We start from the raw sequence: 23,317 nt of genomic DNA on the forward strand, positions 1-23,317 counted from the left end.
ATTCTTAATCAAAATTGACTGAAAACAAGCCTAAATAGAGCTTTTATTTAAACCAAAATAAATTCTGACACCTGGGTCAGAGGTCAGGAAAAATGTATAAATTGTTGCTGCACATGACATGGCTTTGAAACATACAAAACATAGAGGGTTTCTTTTTAAATGAAGTAACCATTTAAATCCTGATTTAATAATATATTGTCCACATTTTTAATAAAACCCAAAATGAACTGTATCATACGGTCAGCTGATAAATCTGTCAGTACTGACAGGACATGTGTGTCTGTCACAGGAAGTTATGATTTATGTGACAGCTTCAGCACCATCTAGTGGCAAAGTTTCAGACTGCAGCTAACTAAACAAAAAATAAGAAAATAAGATTAAAAACATGAAGCAGGGGATATTCACAAAAGTCAAATAAAATGGTTTGCCAAAACTTGAAAATTTATTAATTTATTTCCTTTATCAATCTCAAGCACCTTCAAATAATTCTGTAACAAATACTATCAAAAGCTATTGTCCACTTTAAGTTAAATACAACTTCAATTTAGAAAATGACAAGTTGTTCATTAAGCAAACTTGTTGAAAGTAAATGCTTCCAATTTTAGGAGAAGTAAATTAAACATGACAGATGGGTTTAATCATTTCTGGTGGTAAACTTGAGCCTCATAGATTATAAAATTATTAGTGCGTCTGCTTATATGGTTCTTCAGTCTCACTCTACTGTGTAATTTGGCACCAACAGCACATTACACAAAAACATTAATGGAGCAGTCGCCAGGTTCTCTTGCCATGTTCCTTTTTATACATCCCAAAATGTGAAAAAACTGGCAAACACAACCTTTTTGTTTATGAGTGTGTTTGATATGCCAAAATACCTAAAGTTGGGTTAATTACAGCAGTAAACCAGATAAAGAGTTTCTAAACATTTTTCAAGTTAAAAAGGCAGATTTTTTCAGATGGAAATTTATAAATATTTAGTGTATAAATGCAAAAAGTTTGACCTTTTTGCAAGACAGCAGGAAAATATGAAAGAAGTTAGGAAGGCAGGAAAGTAGGCAGGAAAGCAGCCGTAAAAGAAGAAAGGAAAAGAGTTGGGAAAAAGGGCGGGCAGTCGGATGGACAGATGGATAGATGGTTGGATGGATGGCAAACAGAGGTGTGACATAGAAATGTACAGATTGATGGATGGAAATATTGCATTTAATAAAATAAAAAGATATGATCAAAAGTCAGTCTGAAAGCAACATCTGCAGTCTTTAGCTTAAGCAGTAATGATTGCTATGCTTGAAGTGATCCCAGCTGAACAAACAAAAAAATATCCCTCACCATCTTTGTGGTGTTTTCCAACCCCTAAAACGATGGGGGGAAAGTGGAAACCTAAAAGTAGATCCATAATATGTTTAAGGTTTACTAGTTTGAAGGACTATGCACCTATAATCAGAGAACCCACAGTCAGACCCCACCCTGCAAGTCTCATCTCTGTGCCCACTTCAAGGCCAGGAAACAATATCCCACAGAAGCACGCCCTCCTTGTGTTCTCCCTTTATCTTTTCACTGAGATCTGTGATAATAAAGCGGGAAATGTGGAGACCGTGGAAACGTTTCCACGTTTATGTTCATCCTCCTCTGATTCTCCATGTGCGACACAAAGTTTCTGAGTGACACATGCCTGGCTGTTGTGAGGAGAAAAACAGAGTTTATTTTAAGGACTTCCTCTCCACTTCAGAAGTGGGAAAGTTGTGCAACCCTGCAGGATAAATTCACCAGAACAAGGATCTATCATGTTTCAGATTTGTGTGTGTGAGTCAGCACATTAATCGGCGCATGTTTGTTTCGTTTGCGTGAGAAAGCGAGCATTTGATACATCCACTGCAAACAGACGACGACTTGCTTGTTTTTACATGTCCCTTTTGTGAGTGTTGTAAGTGTGTTTTCGTGCTTCGGGCTGGGGTGGTCTTGCTTTCCTGACGATCGATTGAGCGGCCCCAGCTCAGGCTGCTCATGGGATGATGCGATAAGCGCTCACTTCCTAGAAGTGTAACTGTGTGTGTGTGCGTTGGTGCAGCCATGGATCAATGCAGGACTAATCATCCCAAAGGGGCAAGTGTGAAGTCCAATCACGCTGTTCAAACAGCTTGCCCGACCTGACACACAAACACTTTGATGCCTGACTGATTACTGAATTACTTCTTGCCCTGTCCACCACTCACTGGCATTATATGCACTCCATATTATACTCTACGGTACATTATTAATTTAACAAGAATCAAACAGTGTTATATGTATCCAAGTGGTTTCATAGACATGATATTAGAAGCCTTACAGATTGAGCCGTCTTCCTTTTCTCCAAAAGCTGTAATATTATAACTTGAAGGCATGTGTTTTACTCATCCGTAATGCAACTGAATGTTTTTTCAACTATCACATTCTGTATTTATCAGTTCGACATACCATATAATGACATTTTTAGAGAAAAAAATTTAGTCTGATTTTGTAAAGTAGACCCCCATGTATTCCCAGTTCTTTCTGATTTACCAATTCAAGATACACAACTATTTTATTCACAGGAAATTCTCCTATTTGAAGATTTTACAATATAGCACATCAAAGATATTCAAAAATAAATGCAGTTTGGGAAATTAAAATAAGGCGCAATGCTAATTGACCAACTATTGGCTGGTATTTTTAAAGCAATCAATTCAGAAGTGGCACTTATTTTCTTTGACACTGATTGGTTGCACCCCCAACAGCAAAGAAAACTCTAGATGTTAGCTTCTGCAGTAATGCTAAGACCAGTCTCCATTTTATACTGAGGTATTTTTGGTGTTTGAACTATAAAATAGGCGGTCATAAGTATTTTTAGAAAGGATTGAATAAACACAGGTGGTTGTGGTTCCTAACCCCCATGAATGCCAGAGGTTCGTTGTATTTTAGTTACATTTTAAATGTGCTTCACTGTTATTACAGCTGCAGGTCTTTTGGAGTATTTCTCTACCAGCATTGCACTTCTGTAGTCTTGATTTTCCCTGATTCAGTTTGGTGAAATAGTTCAGACTAGGTTGGATTTCAGTAGATTAAATAGTGCTTAGTTGAAACTGGGGGTGTTTTTATTTTATTAATTAAGACCAAAATACTTTGAAATACATTGTGGTAACATGACAAATTTGGGTGTTTAATTCTGAACCTTTCACGTTAAACTTTAGGACATTCTATTTAAAAGTAGTTTTTCACAGTAACGGTTGGTTTTCTTTTACAGTCTTATTTCTTATTTAGAAAAATAAAACTAAATTTGGTGGAATAACAGCTTCATATTTTCTTGATTTGAAAATTCAAATGAAGAAACATGTAAAATCCTCCAGAGTACATGTTTCTCTACAATATTTTTTCTGTGCCCACACATTCTATTGACAGTTTTGGGTGGTAATGGCTGTTTAACTTAGAAGCTCAATCTTTTGTCGTCTCGTCCAAATGAGTGTGTGCGTGTGTTGTGCACCCACGCATGCATGTCGTCATGACAAAAGCAGCTTTTATTGCGTCAGTCTGGCTCTGTTGGAGGGGCGTCACAGGGTCACATCATAACTGAATTAGTCAAGGTTCAACAGGGCTGAAGAGCAGGTTGGGGAGGGGGGTGCAGGAAGAGGTCCCAGTGGGTTAAAGACTGGGTGTGTGTGGTTGGCGCGACTGGATTCAGTCCATTCATGCTTGGCTGGACCTTGGTTATGCTAACAGGCTACAGTGATAATCTAGTTAGAGCTAGCGAAGCAGGGGAGCTGGGTATGGGTTCGATGGGGGTCAAGGTCGAAGGGTATGGGTGCTGGGTTGGATGGCAGGTGGTGGAAGCTGAATAGTGAAGTGGGGGTGCGGTGTCTGGGTGGAAAAGAGGCAGATGATGGGGCATGAGGGGAAAGTGGGCACACGGTGAGGAGTGGCAAAAGGGCAGCTGTGTGTGTGGCTTCACCACGGCTCACTAAGGTCAGCAGATGGACTGAGGTGAACAGAAGGGCTTCAAAAACGATCAGATAGCCTTTTATTAAATCAGAACCAGGCTTATCTAATCGTTTTTCCCTTTCACTTGAGTTAATTTGCTCTTCAGCAACGTCTATGGCTTAAAATGAGAGCTGTAGTCATTGTAGTCACTGAAGTAGCAGAAATAATGGAAGCTCTGTTCATGTGAACTGAAGAACGTCAAAGAACAACGCTGGAGCAGAATCCTGGAAGTATTCAAGTGATGGACTTTATATCATGGCCTTTTTTAGTCCCTGGAGGCACTAAGAATATTTTCCAACCAAGGAACTGCTTGGGTTCCCTAAAAACTAAAGCTGTTGCCCCTGCAACTCTACAACGGATAGTGGGAAGGAAACAAACAGATGAAAAAAGTAATTTGCAAAAGCTCAACTTTGGGAGATTCCCTAATGAGAATCTGGATGAGTCACTACCAGATAATAAATTAAATCTTGCTAGAGAAAAGAAAAATTAAACTACTGACATGAGGAAATCGGGTTTACTTAGAGGTTTACAAAAAAAACAATAAAACAGCAAAGTGATGCCACACAGCAAAACAAAGCGTGAGTGAAATTCTACAATTCTACCAATGCAATTTAGTTTGATAAAAGTCTAAAATTTGACACCTTTTTTGTCATGTTAATTGTGAAACAAAGCTTAAAGACGATATTTGACAGTGTGGATAAGCCCGACGTGATCATGTTGCAAAGAAAAAGCAACACCAAAACAACGGCATGAGCAGCAAAGTTCTGATTATGGCTCATTATGCATAAAAAAATGACTTCTGATCTCAGCGACATCAAAAGATCTGGATGTGTGTGCAAGAAAACACTCAGGTGGAAGACTGCAAAAACCCTTTTGATGATGAAAGACAGAAAAACTCCTTAAAACAACCTCCAGGATGAATGTGTTAGCCAGGTTTTAATATAATAATAGGTTTTACTAGTTATCCAGAGCTAAAATTAAATTAAATTAATTACCTTCCCAAATTTCTGCAGACATCTCCAGAAGAATTAGTGTCCTGTTATCATTAACGCAGTAATTCTATAACATTTCTTCAATTACATTTAAGATTATCTACATTCACCAGTCACCTAATTAGGCACACCTGTTCAATTTCTAAGCAGCACTGTTCAATTAATGATGCTAATATTATGTCTCTGCAGCTAATTAGCATCTCAAAAGCTTAAATAATACCTGAACTATGACCCCAAATCAAAGTTGAAGAGGAAATTTCATGGATACAGAAGGGGAGGAAGTTCAAGCAATCTCTTCCAGCAATAATAGAGCAAGGACCTTCCCACGACTCCATTGTATTGTTATATGGTGAAAAATGCTTTGCTGATGTCAGAAGTCAGAACAGAATGGGTATGCTGGTTTCAAATGACAGAAAAATTACTCAAATAGAAACTCGTTAGAGCCAAACTATGTCAAACACCATCTCTGAAACTACAACACGTCAAATTGTGTAACAGACATGGACTGATCTAATGACTTGATTTCAGCTGCAACATTCAGTTGCCTCTTAAACTTGAGATCCCTGGGCGCCGCATGGCTCAGTGGTAGAGCAGACGCACCGCATGGAGGCTACAGTCCTCAATGCAGTTGATTCCTGGCCTTGGGCCATTTACTGCATATTGTTCCCTTCTCTGTCTGATCTTCTTTCTGTCCAGCTACAAATTAAAAAAAAGCCTCTAGAGCCTAAGAAACCTTTAAAAACAACATCTGAGTCAAAATGTGGTGCAAACAATATTTAAAGCATGGATTCATCTTTGTATCACTAAATAGTATCAACTACTTAGTGAAATGTTGTGGGAATGCAGCTCCACAATCTCAATCTAGTAGAGGATGTTTGGGATGCGATTCCACATCATAAATGTGCAACATGGAGTTTTAGTGATAGCTTTTGAAACTAAGAACGCAAAAGTAGTCCAATTAGTACTAGCAAGATGTACCTAATTAAGTGGCCAGTGAGTGTGAAGGAAAAAAAAGTCACTAGGCTGTTAACATTTATCATATCTAAAAGTCAAGTAGATTAAACAGCGTAGATTTGGACAAAGTGGGATTCTGTTGAGAGGTTATGACCAGTAAATATCTTACCTTCATTAGATTAATTTTCAAATGAGGTGGGCAGAGCCCAAAGCTAATTTCTACAGTTTTAAGTTATTACACATTGAAACAAATGTTGTACAATGTCAATGTTGTCATATTTGCTAAAGATCATTATTGAAATAGCATTCTGTGGTCGTCGAGCTTAAAAAATTTTTTTTTTATTCAATTTACTACCGAAGCTCTAAAAAATGGTATAGAACTCACTTCTATTCTCAGCAGCTAACGCATAAAAACTGAACCCTGTTCTGTTCGTGCTTCTCAGCTTCAGCAATGTGTGAAAGCAGTAGCAAACTAAGAAGGGAAAAAAAAGCTGAGTGAGGATGATGGGAGAGAAGGCTGCATCAACACTGCATCTGTTTTCACACACAATTGAGTTACAGGCAATAAATTCTCTCTTTTCACAGCTTGTACAGCTGAAATGTATTAAGTCACGCACCCACACATGCACACATTTCACCAGGATACACTTTCTCACATTCATACGACACCTGAAGGTGTCGATTGAGATTAGCTTTGGTTCTTGGGTGTTTTTAAGAAAATGCGACGTACTGGCTTTGAGGACGGCCTCGTTGACCTCGATCTCCCCTCTGTTCGGATCCTCGTACTCCAGGTGGGGGAAGTACTGCATGGCTTCAGGACTTGCGCCGTCGCTGGAGTAGCCGTTGGAGATGGAGTCTCTGGGGCTTTCCGTACTGCTGCGCTGGTCATCATCGAATACGGCCACCAGCTGGAAGAGACACACACCATCAGGCCTCTGCTGGAAGCTTACCACTCGTTGGTGGAGGTTTCACCAACTCGAATTTAAGACTTTTACGGACAGTATGAATGGAATTTAAGACCTGTGTCAGGACACAAATGTACAAAAGAAGACAATTGCAAAACAAAATGGTACTACTTGTGTGATTTATAAGATTATCTATAAATATATATTTAAAGACATTAATTGCAGTTCCTTTTTCCCCATTTCTATTTCTGTGGCTCCATTCTCTTGGTTTCATGCTCTGCTCCTTTTCGTTAATTTCAGTTGTATTTCCCTCTACTTTAATTAATCAATATTCAATTGACTGGAACTTGACCACCTTGTTTAAAATGTATTAGACCTCAGACTTCAGAGTTATTGTTACATAACAGTAGTAGCAGCATCAAACGCTTTCTGTGCACAGAATTTGATCCAACTGGAGTCACAGAACATAAGGCTTTAATTTTAGATAAATGAATTTAAGGCTTTGAGAATGAAGACATTCTGAATTTACATTTATAAATGCATGAAATAAGGATGTAGATCTTGCCAACTAAAGAAGTTGAAAATGCACAGCCTGATTATGTAGCATCATCAAAGAGCCATGAACACAGTGAGGCCTTCGTGTCATATATCTTGCCAGCAACAACAATGCAACTTGCTTCACTCTGCCAAATCTGCTAATGTGGCAACATACATGCGTGAGAAAAGCAAACAGAGCAGAATTCACAGCTCAACTTCCTCCAGAAGAAGTTTCTGCAGAAAGTTTGTGAACAAAGAAGAAAATCTGACCAGAGATCCTGCAGATGGGGCGGATCAGAGGAATTAACGTGTGCTGAGGTGTGTACCTATGAAATTAGCAGCCGAATAAGATCTGACAAGAGAATGAGAAGCTGTCAAACACAATGACACGGCCGCCGCCATGAAATGACAGGAAGAGATGGGATGGGCTGAGAGGAGCGGGGGATGGAGGGCAGGAGGACGACAAACCAGCCTAATTGAGAGGGGGACACGATGGCAGGCCGAGGAAATGTTTGTGTGCGCTCGCTGCGGCTACATGCTTTGATAAATGGGCGCGCGGCAGTGTGACGCTCTCATTAGCCAAGCCCGGCGACGGAAATGACCACTTAATGAAATGCAATAACCCAAGTGGAACAAGGGATGAAAACGAAACAACAGATGAGATGAGCTGAGTGCGTCAATAGACCCTTTTCACATGATGTCACACAACTTCTGTTCTTACTCGATGCAGTGCATCTATTTCTGGAGGTGTTTACGCAGCATCCGGAGCGTAAACACCAGCCACAAATACAATTTGAAAATATATCACGATTTGCAAACACATTTTCTTTGACTACAAAATCTAAACTGGACTGAATGATACCTGAAGGTTTCTAGCCGTTACTTGTAGCAATAGTAATTTGTTAGCTCGCCTTAGTGCTGCCCTAGTGGCTTCCTGGAGCTTTTTCAAAAATGTTTGAAAATGGGAAAAGATTGTAGTTGTTTTTATAAAACGATTTGAAACTTTTAGATTTGTGCTTTCAAAATGCGAATACTATTAGCATGCCTGATAGGACTGGGTCTACGTTATATAGCTAAAAGTATTTCTAAGGACAAATGACCACCAGCGTTTCCACTGAACGTACTCCTGAAGGACGGATGGCAGGGAACAACATAATCATCGTAGAACCAAAAACTGTAGCGTTAAACTTCGCATAGGCCAGAGTTTTTTTCAAGACAGGAAATTGAACTGTGAGATGTTCTGTTTTAAATTGTAGTTGTCTCAGCAGTTAGTGATTTGTCAGAATTTGGAATGACGCTTAGGGATATTATTGTGTTTTGTTGCTCCGGTCCAAAGATGGCTGCGATGGTTGCGTGTCAAAAGAGAAGGATGCCTCTGCACTGACTTGCTTGGCATTTGCACAGAAATCAAACTTAAACTGTATTAATTTAATTTGATATACTTTACCTTTTCAAAAGGCTTCTGATTTATTTTTATAACTGCAGGCTGCGTTTTATTGCACTCTGTTGCCCAGATAAGGGGCACATTAAGCATGTTCTGTTTTGCTGTTGTTTTGTCGCGCATGTTGTTTTATCGATCACACACTTAACGGTGATTATTTACAAGGAGCGATCGTTGTTATGCAAACTGCATTTGGGAACAGATTTTTGAGTTCCAAAAGGAAAATATTACACCTCCCTGTCAAATCTACAAAACAAAAATGACAACAAACATCTAATTTCTTTATTACTTTTCTTTCATTTTATTAATGTGACAAAACATAGTACAGTATTATTATAATGGAAATTAAACTTAAAGCACCATCGTACAACTGAGTAGTCACTTGGTGTGTCATTCCCTCCAGGACGCACTGTAGAGAAAATAAAAATTTAATCATGAATGCTCATTATGTATACACTCAGTCATTTTGACAGTAGGCTAATACAGCTAATCTAGACACTTAAAGCCTGTGTTGCCTTCATTATAAGCCTTATGTAAGGCTATCTAACACTTAAGTACGGTTGTTATTAACCTTACCTTTCATTATATCCTTAAGGTAACGAGTATCTGTGATTTTTTTAGTTTCCAGAGGCAAACTTACCCCGGAAGTAAAAATACACTGCTTCGAGTCATAACGGCCCTTGTCTGATGTAACTGTGAAAAGGGTCTATTAACAAACTATGGCAGTTGGGTGTGTGTGAGTGTAAACGGTGGGCGCCATCCATCACGGCGCTATGCCACCTCCCACCTAAAACCTCTCGTGATTCAATATCCTCTCGACACCTGGCCAGTGCCGCACACCGAAGATTCGTCAACTGTATTCATGTGTATACGCCAGAAATGAGGAATTGAGAGGCAGGCGGATGCAAAGGAGAGAGAAAAACGGAGTGCCAGGAAAACAATCTGATTGTGCCAGTTGATGGATGCATCTTGAGCCTTCGCTCCTCTTTATCTGCCTTCCTCTCTCTCTGCTTATCTCGCTCCCTCCCGAGCCTCCGTCTCCTTCTCCAAACTTACTGACGGCATCAATCAAACGAGGCGTCTCGAAGCGCCGCCGTGATGAGAGACGCAGCTGTGACCTTCCCGCAAAAAACGATTTGGTTGTTTTGAGCAGCAACTTATTTTAATGTGAGGAGGGGGGGGGATGATCATCTGGTTTTTGCTAGCTTATGTTTTTATGGCTCACACAGGCAGGGAGCGATGCTAATGTGGGCTACGCTGCTGCTTTCACTCATCATTCAATCAGACGCTAAGTATTGACAAAATGACTCCTCTGCTGCGTCATTTCAAAGTCAAACTCCAGCAAAATGGACAATTTGTGCTGCTGCTGCTGCAACTAAGCCTTTATCTTGAACACCATTTTGAAATATAACATCTAAAATTCACATATAGTGCTTTATAAAAGTATGTGTATCCCTGGGAAGAAGGAAGATTATATATTTTTTAATATACATTCAAACTTTTATATATATTCTTTTACCTGTTGAACCTATACAAAATGCCCCCAAGTTAAACTCAGTCATAGCCCACTATATTCAAGCTCTAAAAGATCTTTAATAAACTCCTACTGATATCTAATCAACTATTTAATTAAACCCTACATCAATCATTTTCCCCCCAATGAACCGGAAAATTCCTTCTTTACCAAATCTGAAAGTGTTGTTGTTGTTATCATTACTACCACAAATATTTTATGTAAATTACAGACAAAGAATTTCCCAATATCACAGTTTATGTGCTAGGTGTTTTGTATAAAAAAAATACCACCTGCTGAAAGTGAGTCATTTTCACTAAATTAGAAGAAAATGGGTTTTACATCAAACACAGAAATAAATTTTCAAATGAAGACCAAAAGAAATGGAGAAAATTTCACAACAAGTGTTTAAGTTGATACCCTAAACAGTGAATTAGTATAAAGCTTAAAATAAAGTATTGATATTATAAAAATACAAGTTTGCAGCACGAATATGTCAATATTTTTGTTAGAATTTGGTCTCAAAATACACTAAAACTACATCAACTAACTTGCTTTAATTTAACAGGTTAACATTAAATTTGTTGAACTATTTCTCTTAATGTGTAGTAATACTACATATATATTTTATTTTCTTCATGGGGAGCTTTTGAAAGAGCAAACAGGAAGCCCTTTCTTATCAGTAAACTCCAAACAAGCAAATATCACATTAAGTTTGATTATTGTGATAATGTGCTTTTCAAATAAAAAATTGTACGTATTTAAGATAAAGCACATTCCACCAAAGTACTGATGAAGATCTGGACTTCAAGAAAAATATTAAAATTAAGTATGTGAAATCTGCCAAGAAGGCATCAGGGAAACTAAAACTGCATATATTTATTTTTCTGTCACTTTAAATTAAACAACCTAAAAGAAAAACTTCAATTGATTGTTGTATTTATTTGAAGTAACATATTCCAAGTTGCAATTTAAAAAAAAAAAAAGGAGTACATAACTTAAAATGTAAGTGATTTAGTTACATAAAAACCTAAATGAAATATCTCCTCCACTGTATTGTTCATTTGACTGAGGTACCACTAACCTGAGACTCATAATTTTAGTTTTTGCAAACTAATGGAAAAATGTTGGAAAAGCTATCAAAACTGTGGCAATAATGATTAGAAATGAGAGAATCTTCACTTTGTTAAACTCCCCAGGTTTCAGCTTAAAGCCTAAAAAAATGAAATATTTTTATTTTTCTCAGCTATGAAAAATATGCTTATAGAAAGTTTTACTTTTGATTTCCCAAGTTCAAATATTTCACTCATTCATCAGCGCATGATTGACCATAAAAAGGAGTGAAGGGATCTTATTTCTTACACAGGAAGGTTTGAAATTTCATCCTTTCAGCACGGCTTCTCTGTCCCTGTACAAAGAGCAACACCTTTCATGGTTCATGGTGTGTTAATTTAACACACACGGTTCTTCCAGTTCTTCCTGGCTGTGATTAGTATCCTCAGAAACAAATTGCCTTATTTTCCCCACTTTGCCCAATTGGGAGGGGAGACACTGATATGGACCCAGGCAGACTGTACGTCTGCTGTAGCTGAATAACGTCGCCCCATTGTCTCATTTTCTCAAACAAATGCACCCCATGTCAAATACAAGCTGTGTGTGGCAGGTCTCAGCAGTGTTATGAACTGTTAGTCACGACAGTGTGTTTTTGTCATGTGATCAGACTGGCTGTGAAGATTGTTTGTGTGCTGGACAGCCGCCAGATTACAATAAAATATAAGAGAATCTCATTCGGAGGCTTGCATGAAGCATAGATGGAGACAAAATGCCTCGGGATACAAAGTAAAGCGGAATGTACGCAGCAACAAAAGGAAAACTTACATTAACATACTGCTTAGTAAAACCGTTTTAGAAACAAACAAAACTTTGCTATGGCTTCAGTTTTCAAGAGAAAACTCCAGAGGACACAAAAAGCTTGAATAACACAGGGCTGGAGATTTTAATAGACTCTAAATAAAACACTATGTAAGTTGAGGCTTTGATACACTGAAAAAGGAGGGAGAGTTGAGAAAAAAAACAACTAATTTTTCGACATTGGACCTTCTGCTCACTGATTACAGTCAGATTCATTTGTGCATCTCTAATATCTATAAATATTGTTTGCATTTATGCTAACAGATTAAAAATAAAAACTAATAATTCCAAGTGATTTAAAAATTTTCTCAAAAATCAAATATCTCTTCCATCCTTGCGAAATTTGACTTTACGTATCTAAGTAAAGAAACAAATATTCTTTGTTTACCATGGCATAAACTGTATTTTTTGAGGGCGACCTATCTAAGAGGCACACTGGTGTACACTTTATAACACATATAAATGATATCTGCTTTTAATGGATCTGAGTAAGAGCAGAGAGCAATAAGCCCTGCAACTCACCATAAAACGCTTTAGATAAATGAACAAAAAGCACTTAAGAACAAAACTGAAATTGTATGCATGTTGTTTCTGCATTTTCTTCACAATGCCTATTTTCACGCAGCAATTCGACAACAATAATTTCCACCCTCAGGTGTTGTGCTTATCTAGGACACCGACAGCGTCCAGGCTGCCGGAGTCATGACCCTTTTATTCAGTGGAAGTGAAACCAAACAGGTTTTTATCCTTTCACACAGACTCGCAAAACTAAAAGCTATTTTCTTACCACTATGATCCATATGACTGAATAACTTTGATTCTATGAGAGAAAAGTTATCATTGATGATTTTTCTAGTAGCTGGAAAAGGAAACAATGCTGTTGTGTAACTCAACTCAAAGATGGACCCAGCTGAGTGGCTTTAAATATTGATTCACGTGTTCAGAATAAAACACATGACTGAAATGCAGACAGACCTGCATGGAGCAGACATGCAGGGTGGGATGTTTTCAAAAGAAACGACTGCTTTAGGTCGGATGTTTCGCACATGTGAAAGGATGAACAGTGCCACCTTGTTTTAGCCAAATGCAACTGCATGCACTCAAGTCTCTTAACCTTTACATGAGCATCACACACATCCAGACGCACAAGCAAACGTACACACTTCCCTATTCCATCCGCCGGTACTAATCAACCCATTTTTCTTCTCCTCTCTCATCGGCATCCACCAGCACTGCGGAGTGTGTTTCTCGCTCTGTGTGTGTTTCTCTGCCCGGAGTCTATTGAGATGCTTTTTTGCTGTTGTCATTTATCTTACAACTGCCTCCCCCTTCCCCTTCTGTTTTCTTCCTCTCGCAATATTCTTCATTTCTTTCTTTGAACAAGAGATGCATAATTCAGAAGGACCGCGTCGCATTCTGGTAGACAAAATAATAGCAACCTAAACATCGCACAAGCGTTCCCATCTAAAACTACAGCGTTAAAAGCCAGAGAGCACCTTTTCAAATCTTAATCGCACAGGACCTGCAACAGAACAGGGTCTGAGCTAAATCTTTCTCCAAATAACTTGTAACTCTGCATTTGTGCATCTGGTGTCGTTTTTCATTTTCCAACCCTCAAGCTGCAGAGCTGTGAAACCTCCTGAAAGCCGAATGTGTTTGCAACAGCAGCACTTTCCCACTCAGCGGATGAATCAGATGCTGTTCAACACGATGTGTAGAAAATGTGTTTCTCCATGGATGCAGAGTGTGATGAATAGTGACAGTCCGAGAACAGGGAAGGGGTGAAGTGTCTGCACCGACACTGAGAACATTTGGCTCTTAATATCTATGGTATTATATTAGAAATGGCAATGAGTAAAGAAAAGAGCAGCAGACAGGTATCTGCACTTTAAAAATCAACCTTTGGGTAATTGTAGAGCAGTGATGGTGAGGCTGCAGGTTCTTGCCGAATTTCTACGATCCATCAAGGATGGTTGAAGGGTTTTCTTCCAAGTAAACACGCATCACTATAATCCACCCCAAAAAAGGTGGAAAAATACATAAGAGAATACAAACAAAACTCACCAAAACAATCATACATGGTGGAGGAAGCATGATGCTGTAGGGTTGCTTTTCTTTGAATGAGAAAAAAAATAAATTTTTTAGGTGGAAAAAAATTTTACAAGTCACAAAAGTTCGGTCAGTTTATACCGGTGGAGAATAAAATTGTTTTATACAAATGTCAAGGATTCATATATCTCCAAATCAAGATCTCCTCTGGCCAAATCAGATTACAATCTTTTTTTCTCTGCTATGAATATAAACCTCTTGTTAAGAGGTTTATATTCTACCTGTTAGGAAAATATAGGAAGCAGAACAAGCCACACATTGTTGTTTGGAAGCAACAGATTGGATTGCTCTTTGCCAGCCACATGGAGAAGACATCTGTGCCATTGGGACCAATAAAGTATTTTTGAATTTGAAATAAAATCTTATCCTTTTTATTAATTTTTTGCAAACAAACACACAGCATGTGCATTTTTAAACCTTCCCTACTGAGCTCAACCTCTCTTTTGATGAGAGTTTGCCATTTTTAATAACTATACAAGATTATTTTTCCTATATTGTTAATTTACTGTTAATGAAAATTTCTTCTAATTATTTTAATATTTCCAAACTGTAGGACAATAAAGAATATCTCTATATATTCTAGAAAAGCATTATTGTGCACCTCCAGGGTGACTGGCTATATTTAAAATAAAAAGAAATAGAATCCAAAATGTATTTTCATGTTGGCACATTCATAACAAAAACTACAGGCATACACTGCAATAAGTTTCATTAGTGTGCATATTCTAAGAAACACCTCTTGGTTTTTCCATCATGTATAAATATTTTAAAGTTAAATTGTCTGTGTGTGTGTTTTGGCAGTATAGTGCATTACGTTTGGTAAAGCGGAACAGGGTGTGTGTGGTTCTACACACTCCAAAGGTATCCGAGTCCTAACATCTGCACCATCAGTCAGCGTGACGGAGCATGTGTGTTCCGACTGAAAGCAGAAACCCAAATAAAGCCACAACTACACAAAGCAAGACTTCAGCTGAGGTATAACAGTGCAGGCTATGCACAGTGACAGGCCACATTATTATTTATGCACACTCATAAAGGGACAGGGTAAACTCTTCATAAATCACTCGGGGCCTGAAAGGCCTTTGAGAAAGATGAGGGGGGGAACAAGCGGAAGGTGACGGGAAGAGAGCGAGGGTTGTGGGTGACAAGGGAGCTCCAGGCCTCAAATTTCCCAGGTCAGCAACGGGAATATCAAAACCAGCTCGTTCATCATCCCCATAGTGAAAACACATCACATCAGTTCCTGCTGCACATCTATCGAAACGCCACACACTGGCCCACAAACATACACAGGACCAGGCAGTCCCTCTGCGCTCGCAGTCATAACCTCATTCTCGTAAAGGCGCGCGGCTGCTACATGTACACACAAACACAGAAAGAAATGACATGTTCCAAATCTCCTCCCCAAAAAGTCACAGCCAGAGCCCAATAATCAGCTTTCCCTTCCCTGTAGCCGTCGCACAGCCACCTGCTCCTTCCAGCCTTCCCTCTCTCCCTCCCTCCCTCCCTCCCTCCTTCCTCTCGGGATCTGACGGAGAAATGGAAGGAGTGATTAACTCGGAGCTGCGAGGCTGGCGCCCTCTCACCTGTGGCTCTCCCCTCCGCCTCCTGCTCCTCCTCCTCTTCATATTTCCATCTGCCTTCCCTTGACATTACACTCACACACCTCTTATTTTTTTCCTGGTTTTTATTCTTCTCCTTTTCCAAGACATGTTTGGGACATATAGCAAAAAAAAATGAATGAAATAGTCAGAATTTTCTTTCCAACTTCATTTTCAATTTAAAGCAGCTCTATACTTGGGTATATGTATGTATTTTTCTGTCTAGTTACATTCACATATGAATGGACAATGCTTCTCCAAGCTATAATGTTAAGTCTATATCGATATAATAAAGCATGTGTGACCAGGTGGGGAAGGGTGCAACGAATAAAAAAAAATTTCAGGTGAAGTGCTTTTTTCCCACTCTTCTAAACACCTTTAGGCTGTGAGTGATGTAGGTTCTCCATGGCAACCAGAGGTACTAAATGTCAGCAGTAAAAAGGCTCATATATCTGCATCGGCAAGCTCAGCTGAAAGCAGAGGAATACAGTTCAGACTAGAAATGTAACCTAAATGCAACCTGCTGCAGTTTAGTCAATATGCATGTTTGCTTTCTGACTATATTGGAGTTGCTATAAAGGGAATAAAGTGATGTATGGAATCACTTATTGTTGCAAGTCACAGCTTGATAGGCTGCCAGCACATTTTTAAACAAATGATGACCCAAAAAGAAACCAAACTAATCAAGAAGGTTTTAACAGAGCAAGTTCTGTACAACAATGTATTATTTATGACTACTGAGTATGTCAGTTTAAATATAAAACACCTGGATGAAAAGTTCATCAATTTTTTATCCAGTGGCGTTTATTAATTGTATATAGGTGGAATGCTAGTCATTTCCCCTCCTCATCATCCCATTTACCTTAGTAGTTTTGGACGGTTTGTACAAGACAGTTTATGGTAAATACACCAAATCGTATCCACCAGCAGGATACGATTTCCATATCGGCTTTGATAACTGACGATTACAAATTATTTTCAGAAATTTACTCAGTCGGCTGTAATGAATTATAGTTAGTACAATAAATATCTCCGTGCAGTAGACAGAGTTGCTACAAACTCAATGGAAATGTATTAATTTACATATTTCTAAACCTTTCAACTAGTCCTTTGCTTTAGTTACATTGGACAGATTGACATTGTGATGATGACTAGCGATAAACAAACACAAACCTTTCCTATACGGCAACATCCGTCACTTTTTCTATCCGTATGTGTCAGATTCAAGCACACCAATAATGCTATGGACCAATTCAGACACATTACCGAACCCAGAACTCCATTCATTAGGCCAATCAGTTAGGTGATGAGGCCGAGAGGCAGCAAAATTGAATGATAATACCAACAATGAATGTGTGTATATGAATTAATGTGTGGCATTGTGAGCAGCACAATGGAAGCAGATGTGGCTTCGGCTGCGTAATTGTTGTGGGAATCATTAAATATTTAACCTAAATTAGCTGGATTTGGAATTTGCGAACATTTATGCTTTGGTTGAAAAAGTACACACTGTGATACACAAACAAGCACGACAGGGAGTGTGACTTTGTGCTGATTTGAGTTATTAGCATTAGAGCGAGCAGAGGAAGAAAAAGAAAAAAAAAAGCACCAAACCCTGATATAAATGCACTTATATGCTGAACTCTGGGGTAATGCTATGTTGGGAAACAGATGGTGTGAGTTCAGAGAGCAGATCTGCTTTAAACAAATTGATCTATAATTGATCATTAGCTGGATGTGATTAGCTGCTCTGTGGGTTGCTCAGCCAAAATCAAAGCTAACTGGAGAAGCTAATTTTGACAACATGAAGACTGTTTTTTTCTTATTTTATTTTTATCTTGTGTAGTAGACCAACAAAAAATAGCATATAATGATGAAGCTGAAGGAAAATATCCATAGATTTCTTTTTATGACATAAGATACAAAACATTTGGCATCCATTTGTATTCAGCCTTCCTATGGAAGAGGAGTCCAGCATTAAAAAATAAATAAAAAGTACTTTTTGGCACTAGGAACCGCTCCCTTCAGTTCCTCCTACGTTAAAACAACATCAGAGGATGAAGGCCTTGAATCTTCGATGGCGGGGTCGCACAAATTTATGCAAAAGAAAACTGAAAGTAGCCTTATCCCGACTGAAACCCGGGGCGTTTGCTTCACTGAACTGACAAATCACTTTGGAGAGGTGCCATTATTCAAAGTCAAAAGGTAATGCAATGGATCATGTATAGAAATTAAAATCCTAAGTGCAACTTTATGAGAAAAACCCAACGTGCATGAAAGTTAGACGAAAAAGCAGACTGCCACGGCAAGAATCCTTTCTCCTTAAGCCTTCATTGAGTTCGCTCGATGTAATTGCAATCAAACCAGGTTTAGCCGAAAGTATGTTTGAGAGCAGCTGAGTGTAGAGGGTCTGGGAGGAGGGGGGCCAGTTAATTGAATATAATCAGATGGAGAGCTGTTGTGGAGCTCAGATGGGAGGGCTGCATCAAGGTCGACCTGATGAGATTTGATCCAATCAGCTCAAGGGAGCGAATCCCGTCGAGTGAACCTCTCCAGTCGGATCTGATCGGATCCGCAGGGAGTAATCTGGTAGAGATGATCCAACTTTACTCAGTGGGAAAGAGGTGTGGGGAAAAAAAGACAAACCTGCTGCAGATTTGTTATGAATATTCAAATGTCTTGTATGGATCGCAATGTGAACTTAAGAATGGGTATGAATTCTGATTAGGCTGCCACTCGTGTCACAGTTTTTAATCAGCGCACTCGAGCCCCGCGCTCCCCCGTTCATCACCGGCCATTCACGCGGTCTGCGCCGAGTTACGGGACCATTCAGACGCCAGTCAGCCGGCGGCTCGCCGTGGCGTGTGATTGAGAAGGATAGAGGGTGAGGGAGCGAGATGTCACAGAGCATCAAAGGCTAATCAAGCACGTCTGAGCCTCGCAATCACATCCCATTCAGCTAACTTTTTTTTTTTCCCCTCTCCCCCTGCAGCAGGTTAGCACATTTAAGTAATGCTTCATTGTTGCCTGTCGGGGGGGGAGTGACATTTGACTTGTAATTAATGACTGCAGACAAAATTTAAGCAGCAGAGTTCACCTGCAGCTGCTGGAAATGAAATATGAAAAAGCATGATTTGATTTTTTTTTTTCTTTTAATTTCAAGAGCAGAAAGGTTAGAATTGATTTATACCTGATGGATTTCTTTAAATGTAAAACTTTTTTTCTTTTTTTTTAAACATTGCTTTAAAGAGTTAGATGAAGAGTGGAGCCAGAGACATTTCAGAAGGAGATCGTCTGGGATTTGAACCATCGCATTTACATTTGGGCAACCGGAGGAAGCCACTGGAGACGCCTTGTAGGTGCTGTGATTAAATAGGCTAATTAAAAGGGAGAGAGGTAGTCCTTCCAGTCTTTTTTTAATATATATATAATAAATCTCCCATGAAATTAAATGTTATTTGCATGTTCTGAATGGGGAGGGGTTTTATAACCACAAGTCTTTCTTTGAGAAATTTGCTTGAAAATTGATATGCTCAAAATTAACTGAAAAAAATCTCAGGAACTACTTAAATTGTTCTGGTATCAAAATAAAAGGAAACAATCTAGAGATCTAAAAATGATCAAGTTAGTGAGTGGCAACAGATTAATATGGCACATAAAAAAACCAACCTCCACCTAATAAAAGAAGTACTTTGTGATGTGAATATCCCATTGAAAGTCAGCAGCTGCAATCCAGACCCTCAACCGAACTTCCAAAATTCATGCAAAAAATTCATGCTGAGAAACTTCCCATAGAAGTTTCTCAGCTGTATTAGTCCAGTCCAGGTGAAACTTCCACATTAGCCATTTTGACACATTTTAAAACTATAGGTTTTTCTTAGGTTCTTTTTACATCTCAGCATAGACAATCATTCCAACCAGTAATGGTTTTTGAGACAAAATAAGAGGCAAAATATTGCAAACATATACGAAGTGTTCACTTCTGCTGTCAAACGACATACGTTTCTCAGGACTCCATTGGTCGATCTGATTAACACATCGGGGTGAATAGAATCTGTAAAGGTGTGAACAAAACTCATCTAGTCGACATCATTCAACAATCGGATTGAGGGAATTGCATTTGCAGTAAAGCAAGGGAATGTACAGGAAGCCCAGCACTCTGAGGTTCAACAAGTTATCTGTCTGTCTGTCTGTCTGTTATGTTTCCTGTTTTTCCTGCACTGATTAGCTTCCTCCTTGTATCTGAGCCCATGTCCAGACTTTGAGGGAAAAAAATAAAAATAATTTCACCTCATCCTATTTTGATCACACATGACTGTGTGAATACTGTGAACCCAAAACATTTTCTTTTAAGAGCAGAATTTATATCTGTATTACTGGTGGCGCACATATCCCATCATGCCATAATGTTATGCCTGATTGCCTTAAAGATAAATTTTTAAAAAAGGATGCATTTGGTTTAAATGTGCAGTTGAACCCACACATTTAAATACATTGAATACTTAAAATGTCTTTCTCGCTGTCTGAAGTTAAATCAAACCAAACTTCTCTTGTTTTAGGTCAGAATTATGTGTGGATTACCTTAATCACATTTTTCCTAATTGCTAAATGCCACAGCAATGACAGAAATCAAAGAACAAAAGCCAAAAAACTTGTGAAGATGCTGGCTACAGCTGGTAGGTATTATTATCCAGTGAAAGGTGTTCTTTACCAACATGGCCTGAAAGGCCACTCAGTGAAGAGGAAGCCAGAAACATAAAAAAACATATTGCAGTGCACACAGGGACAAAGATCTTCATTTTTGTGGACGTGAACTAAAGTGGAACTGTTCAGCCATAATGACTCGTTACATTTAGAGGAAGAATGGGGATGCTTGTGCCATCCAAACTATGATATATGGGCGTGGAGGTATCATGTTGCGAGGCTGTTTTGCTGCAAGAGGAATTGGTGAACTTCATAGAATAGATGGTATTACGAGAAAACAACAATAAGCGGAAATACTGAAGCAGCGTCTACACTGTGTTCCACATTATTATGCAAATTGGATTTAAGTGTCATAAAGAAAATAAAATTTTTTGTTGTGCTATTAAATTTATCGATGGTGTTGTGTGCCAGGGCTCTTTGAATCACTATAATTAATTTCAGAGAGCTGGTTTGGTTAGTTTGTCTGATGAGCTCAATTAAAGGAAATCTACTTAAGAAGGATGTTCCACATTATTAAGCAGGCCACAGGTTTCAAGCAATATGGGAAAGAGAAAGAATCTCTGCTGAAGAAAATCATCAGATAGTGTAGTGCCTTATGACAAGGTATGAAAACATTAGATATTTAACGAAAACTGAAGCGTTATCATACTGTGAAGAGATTTGTGGCTGATTCAGAACAAAGATGGGTTTGTACAGATAAAGGCAGAATGAGGAAGGTTTCTGTTTGACAAATTCATCAGATTAAGAGAGCAGCTGTTAAAATGCCCTTACAAAGCAGCAAACAGTTATTTGAAGCTGCTGGTTCCTCTGGAACCTCAAGGTGGAGGATCCTCCAGAGGCTTGCAATGCATGAACTTACTATTGGGCCCCTAACCAGAGCTCACAAGCAGAAACGGTGGCAGTGGGCCCAGCCGTACATGAAGATTAATTTTTAAATAGACTTGTTCACTGATGACTGCTGTGCAACCCTGGATGGTCCCGATGGACGCAGTAGTGGATTGGTGATGGATGGCCACCACATCCCAACACGGCTGTGACGTCAGCAAGGAGGTGGTGGAGTCATGCTTTGGGCCAAAATCATGGGGAGAGAATCGTTGGTCGGCCCCTTCAGAAGGTGTGAAAATGACCTCAGCAAAGTATAAGGACTTTCTGACTGATCACTTTCTTTCATGGTTCAAAAAGAAGAGCCGTACCTTCAGTAGCAAAATGATCTTCATGCATCACAATGCACCATCTCAAGCTGCAAGGAATACCACTGTGTCATTGGCTGCTATGGGCATAAAAGGGGAGAAACTCATGGTGTGGTCACCATCCTCCTCTGACCTCTGACCTCAACCCTATTGAGAACCTTTGGAGTTTCCTCCAGCAGAAGATCTGAGGGTGGAATCCAGTTCATATCAAACCAGCAGCTCTGGGAAGATATTCTGACACCCTGCAGAGAAATTCAAGCAGAAACTTTCCACAAACTCACAAGTTCAATGGATGCAAGAATTGAGCAGCTGATATCAAAGAAGGTCCTATGTTAACATTTAACTCAGTCTGTTAAGATGTTTTTGATTGAAATAGCTTTTGATTTTAGTACATGTGACCACTTAATGCTGCACATTCAAAGAATGACCGTTTGCAGTTCTTTATAATCCATAAAATGTTTAGAAAATCTGCTGTGCATAATAATTTGGAACATTTTGCATTTTGAGTTTTTTATTTTTGAAAAAAATACTGTTCTCCTGGGGAGCTTTGTTCAGTAAAATTTGATTTATACTGTAATAGTTCATGACTTGAAAATTATACTGACCATCATTTGCATTGGTCATTTAGGAAAATCTGAGAAAATATCACTTGCATAATAATTTGGAACATGGTGTAAAAGACATTAGCCAGAAAGTTAAAACTTGGTTTCCAGATGGACAATGACCCTGAGCATACAGAGGTAATAAAGTGGCTTAGTGACAACAAAATCAATGTTTTGGCATGTTCATCGCAAAGTGTTGATCTCAGTCCAATGGAGAAGCTGTGGGAAGATTTCAAAAGTGAGAAGCTTGTAAAAGGAAACCCAAAACTTTCAACCAAAGTCACAATTCAAAAGCAACGCTCCCAAAAATTGAGGAAACGTCTGTAAACTTGTGATTTTGAAGACAAGAATAATTTGGTATTTAACCAATAAACCTCCAGCTACCAGTCACACATACAACAGTGCTGCATCAATATAACAGACTCAGCAGTGACCTGGAGTGGTCCGACTCCAATCTGCTCCTTTGTGTGGTCACACCTGAAGCAACAACCTTTTCGTCTTCCCCGCATTCATCTGACTGATATTAATATTCATCAGCAGGCTGGTGGCCTGTGTCTGAAGATGGGGGGTTAACGAACACTTTGTCCACGCACGCTGCTGTGTATGCTCGCGAGCACGCCGCAGATGCAGGGGGCCTGAGCTGTAATCAAATCACAGCCGCCCCCTCATCTCCGCCCTCATCAACCACCAGTGGCGCATCCTTGCGTACGCGCCAACATGGTGCCCCGCGGGCTGCCACTGGAGTTCAGCACAGACGCGGTGGACAGCTGAAACGTGTCTGTGAGCTGAATAATAGTCGAGGGTTTGCCCAGATAAAGAGGTCTGGACTCGCGGCAATGCTGAGCACTAGGAGTACAAATAACTAACCATT

General features: G+C 39.2%; 1 protein-coding gene across 2 annotated transcripts in view; it reads right to left on the minus strand.

Annotated features, from left to right (window-relative positions):
• The window catches only part of pard3ba (par-3 family cell polarity regulator beta a), a 134,788-nt gene that overhangs the window by 100,518 nt on the left and 10,953 nt on the right, over nt 1-23,317 (minus strand). For both annotated transcript variants that reach the window (XM_032556984.1, XM_032556983.1), the window contains exon 3: nt 6,664-6,841. In XM_032556984.1, coding sequence (XP_032412875.1) covers nt 6,664-6,841 — 178 coding nt within the window. The remainder of the gene's footprint in view (nt 1-6,663; nt 6,842-23,317) is intronic.

The sequence above is a fragment of the Xiphophorus hellerii genome, chromosome 24 (genome assembly GCF_003331165.1).
Source record: "Xiphophorus hellerii strain 12219 chromosome 24, Xiphophorus_hellerii-4.1, whole genome shotgun sequence".
Taxonomy (NCBI): domain Eukaryota; kingdom Metazoa; phylum Chordata; class Actinopteri; order Cyprinodontiformes; family Poeciliidae; genus Xiphophorus; species Xiphophorus hellerii.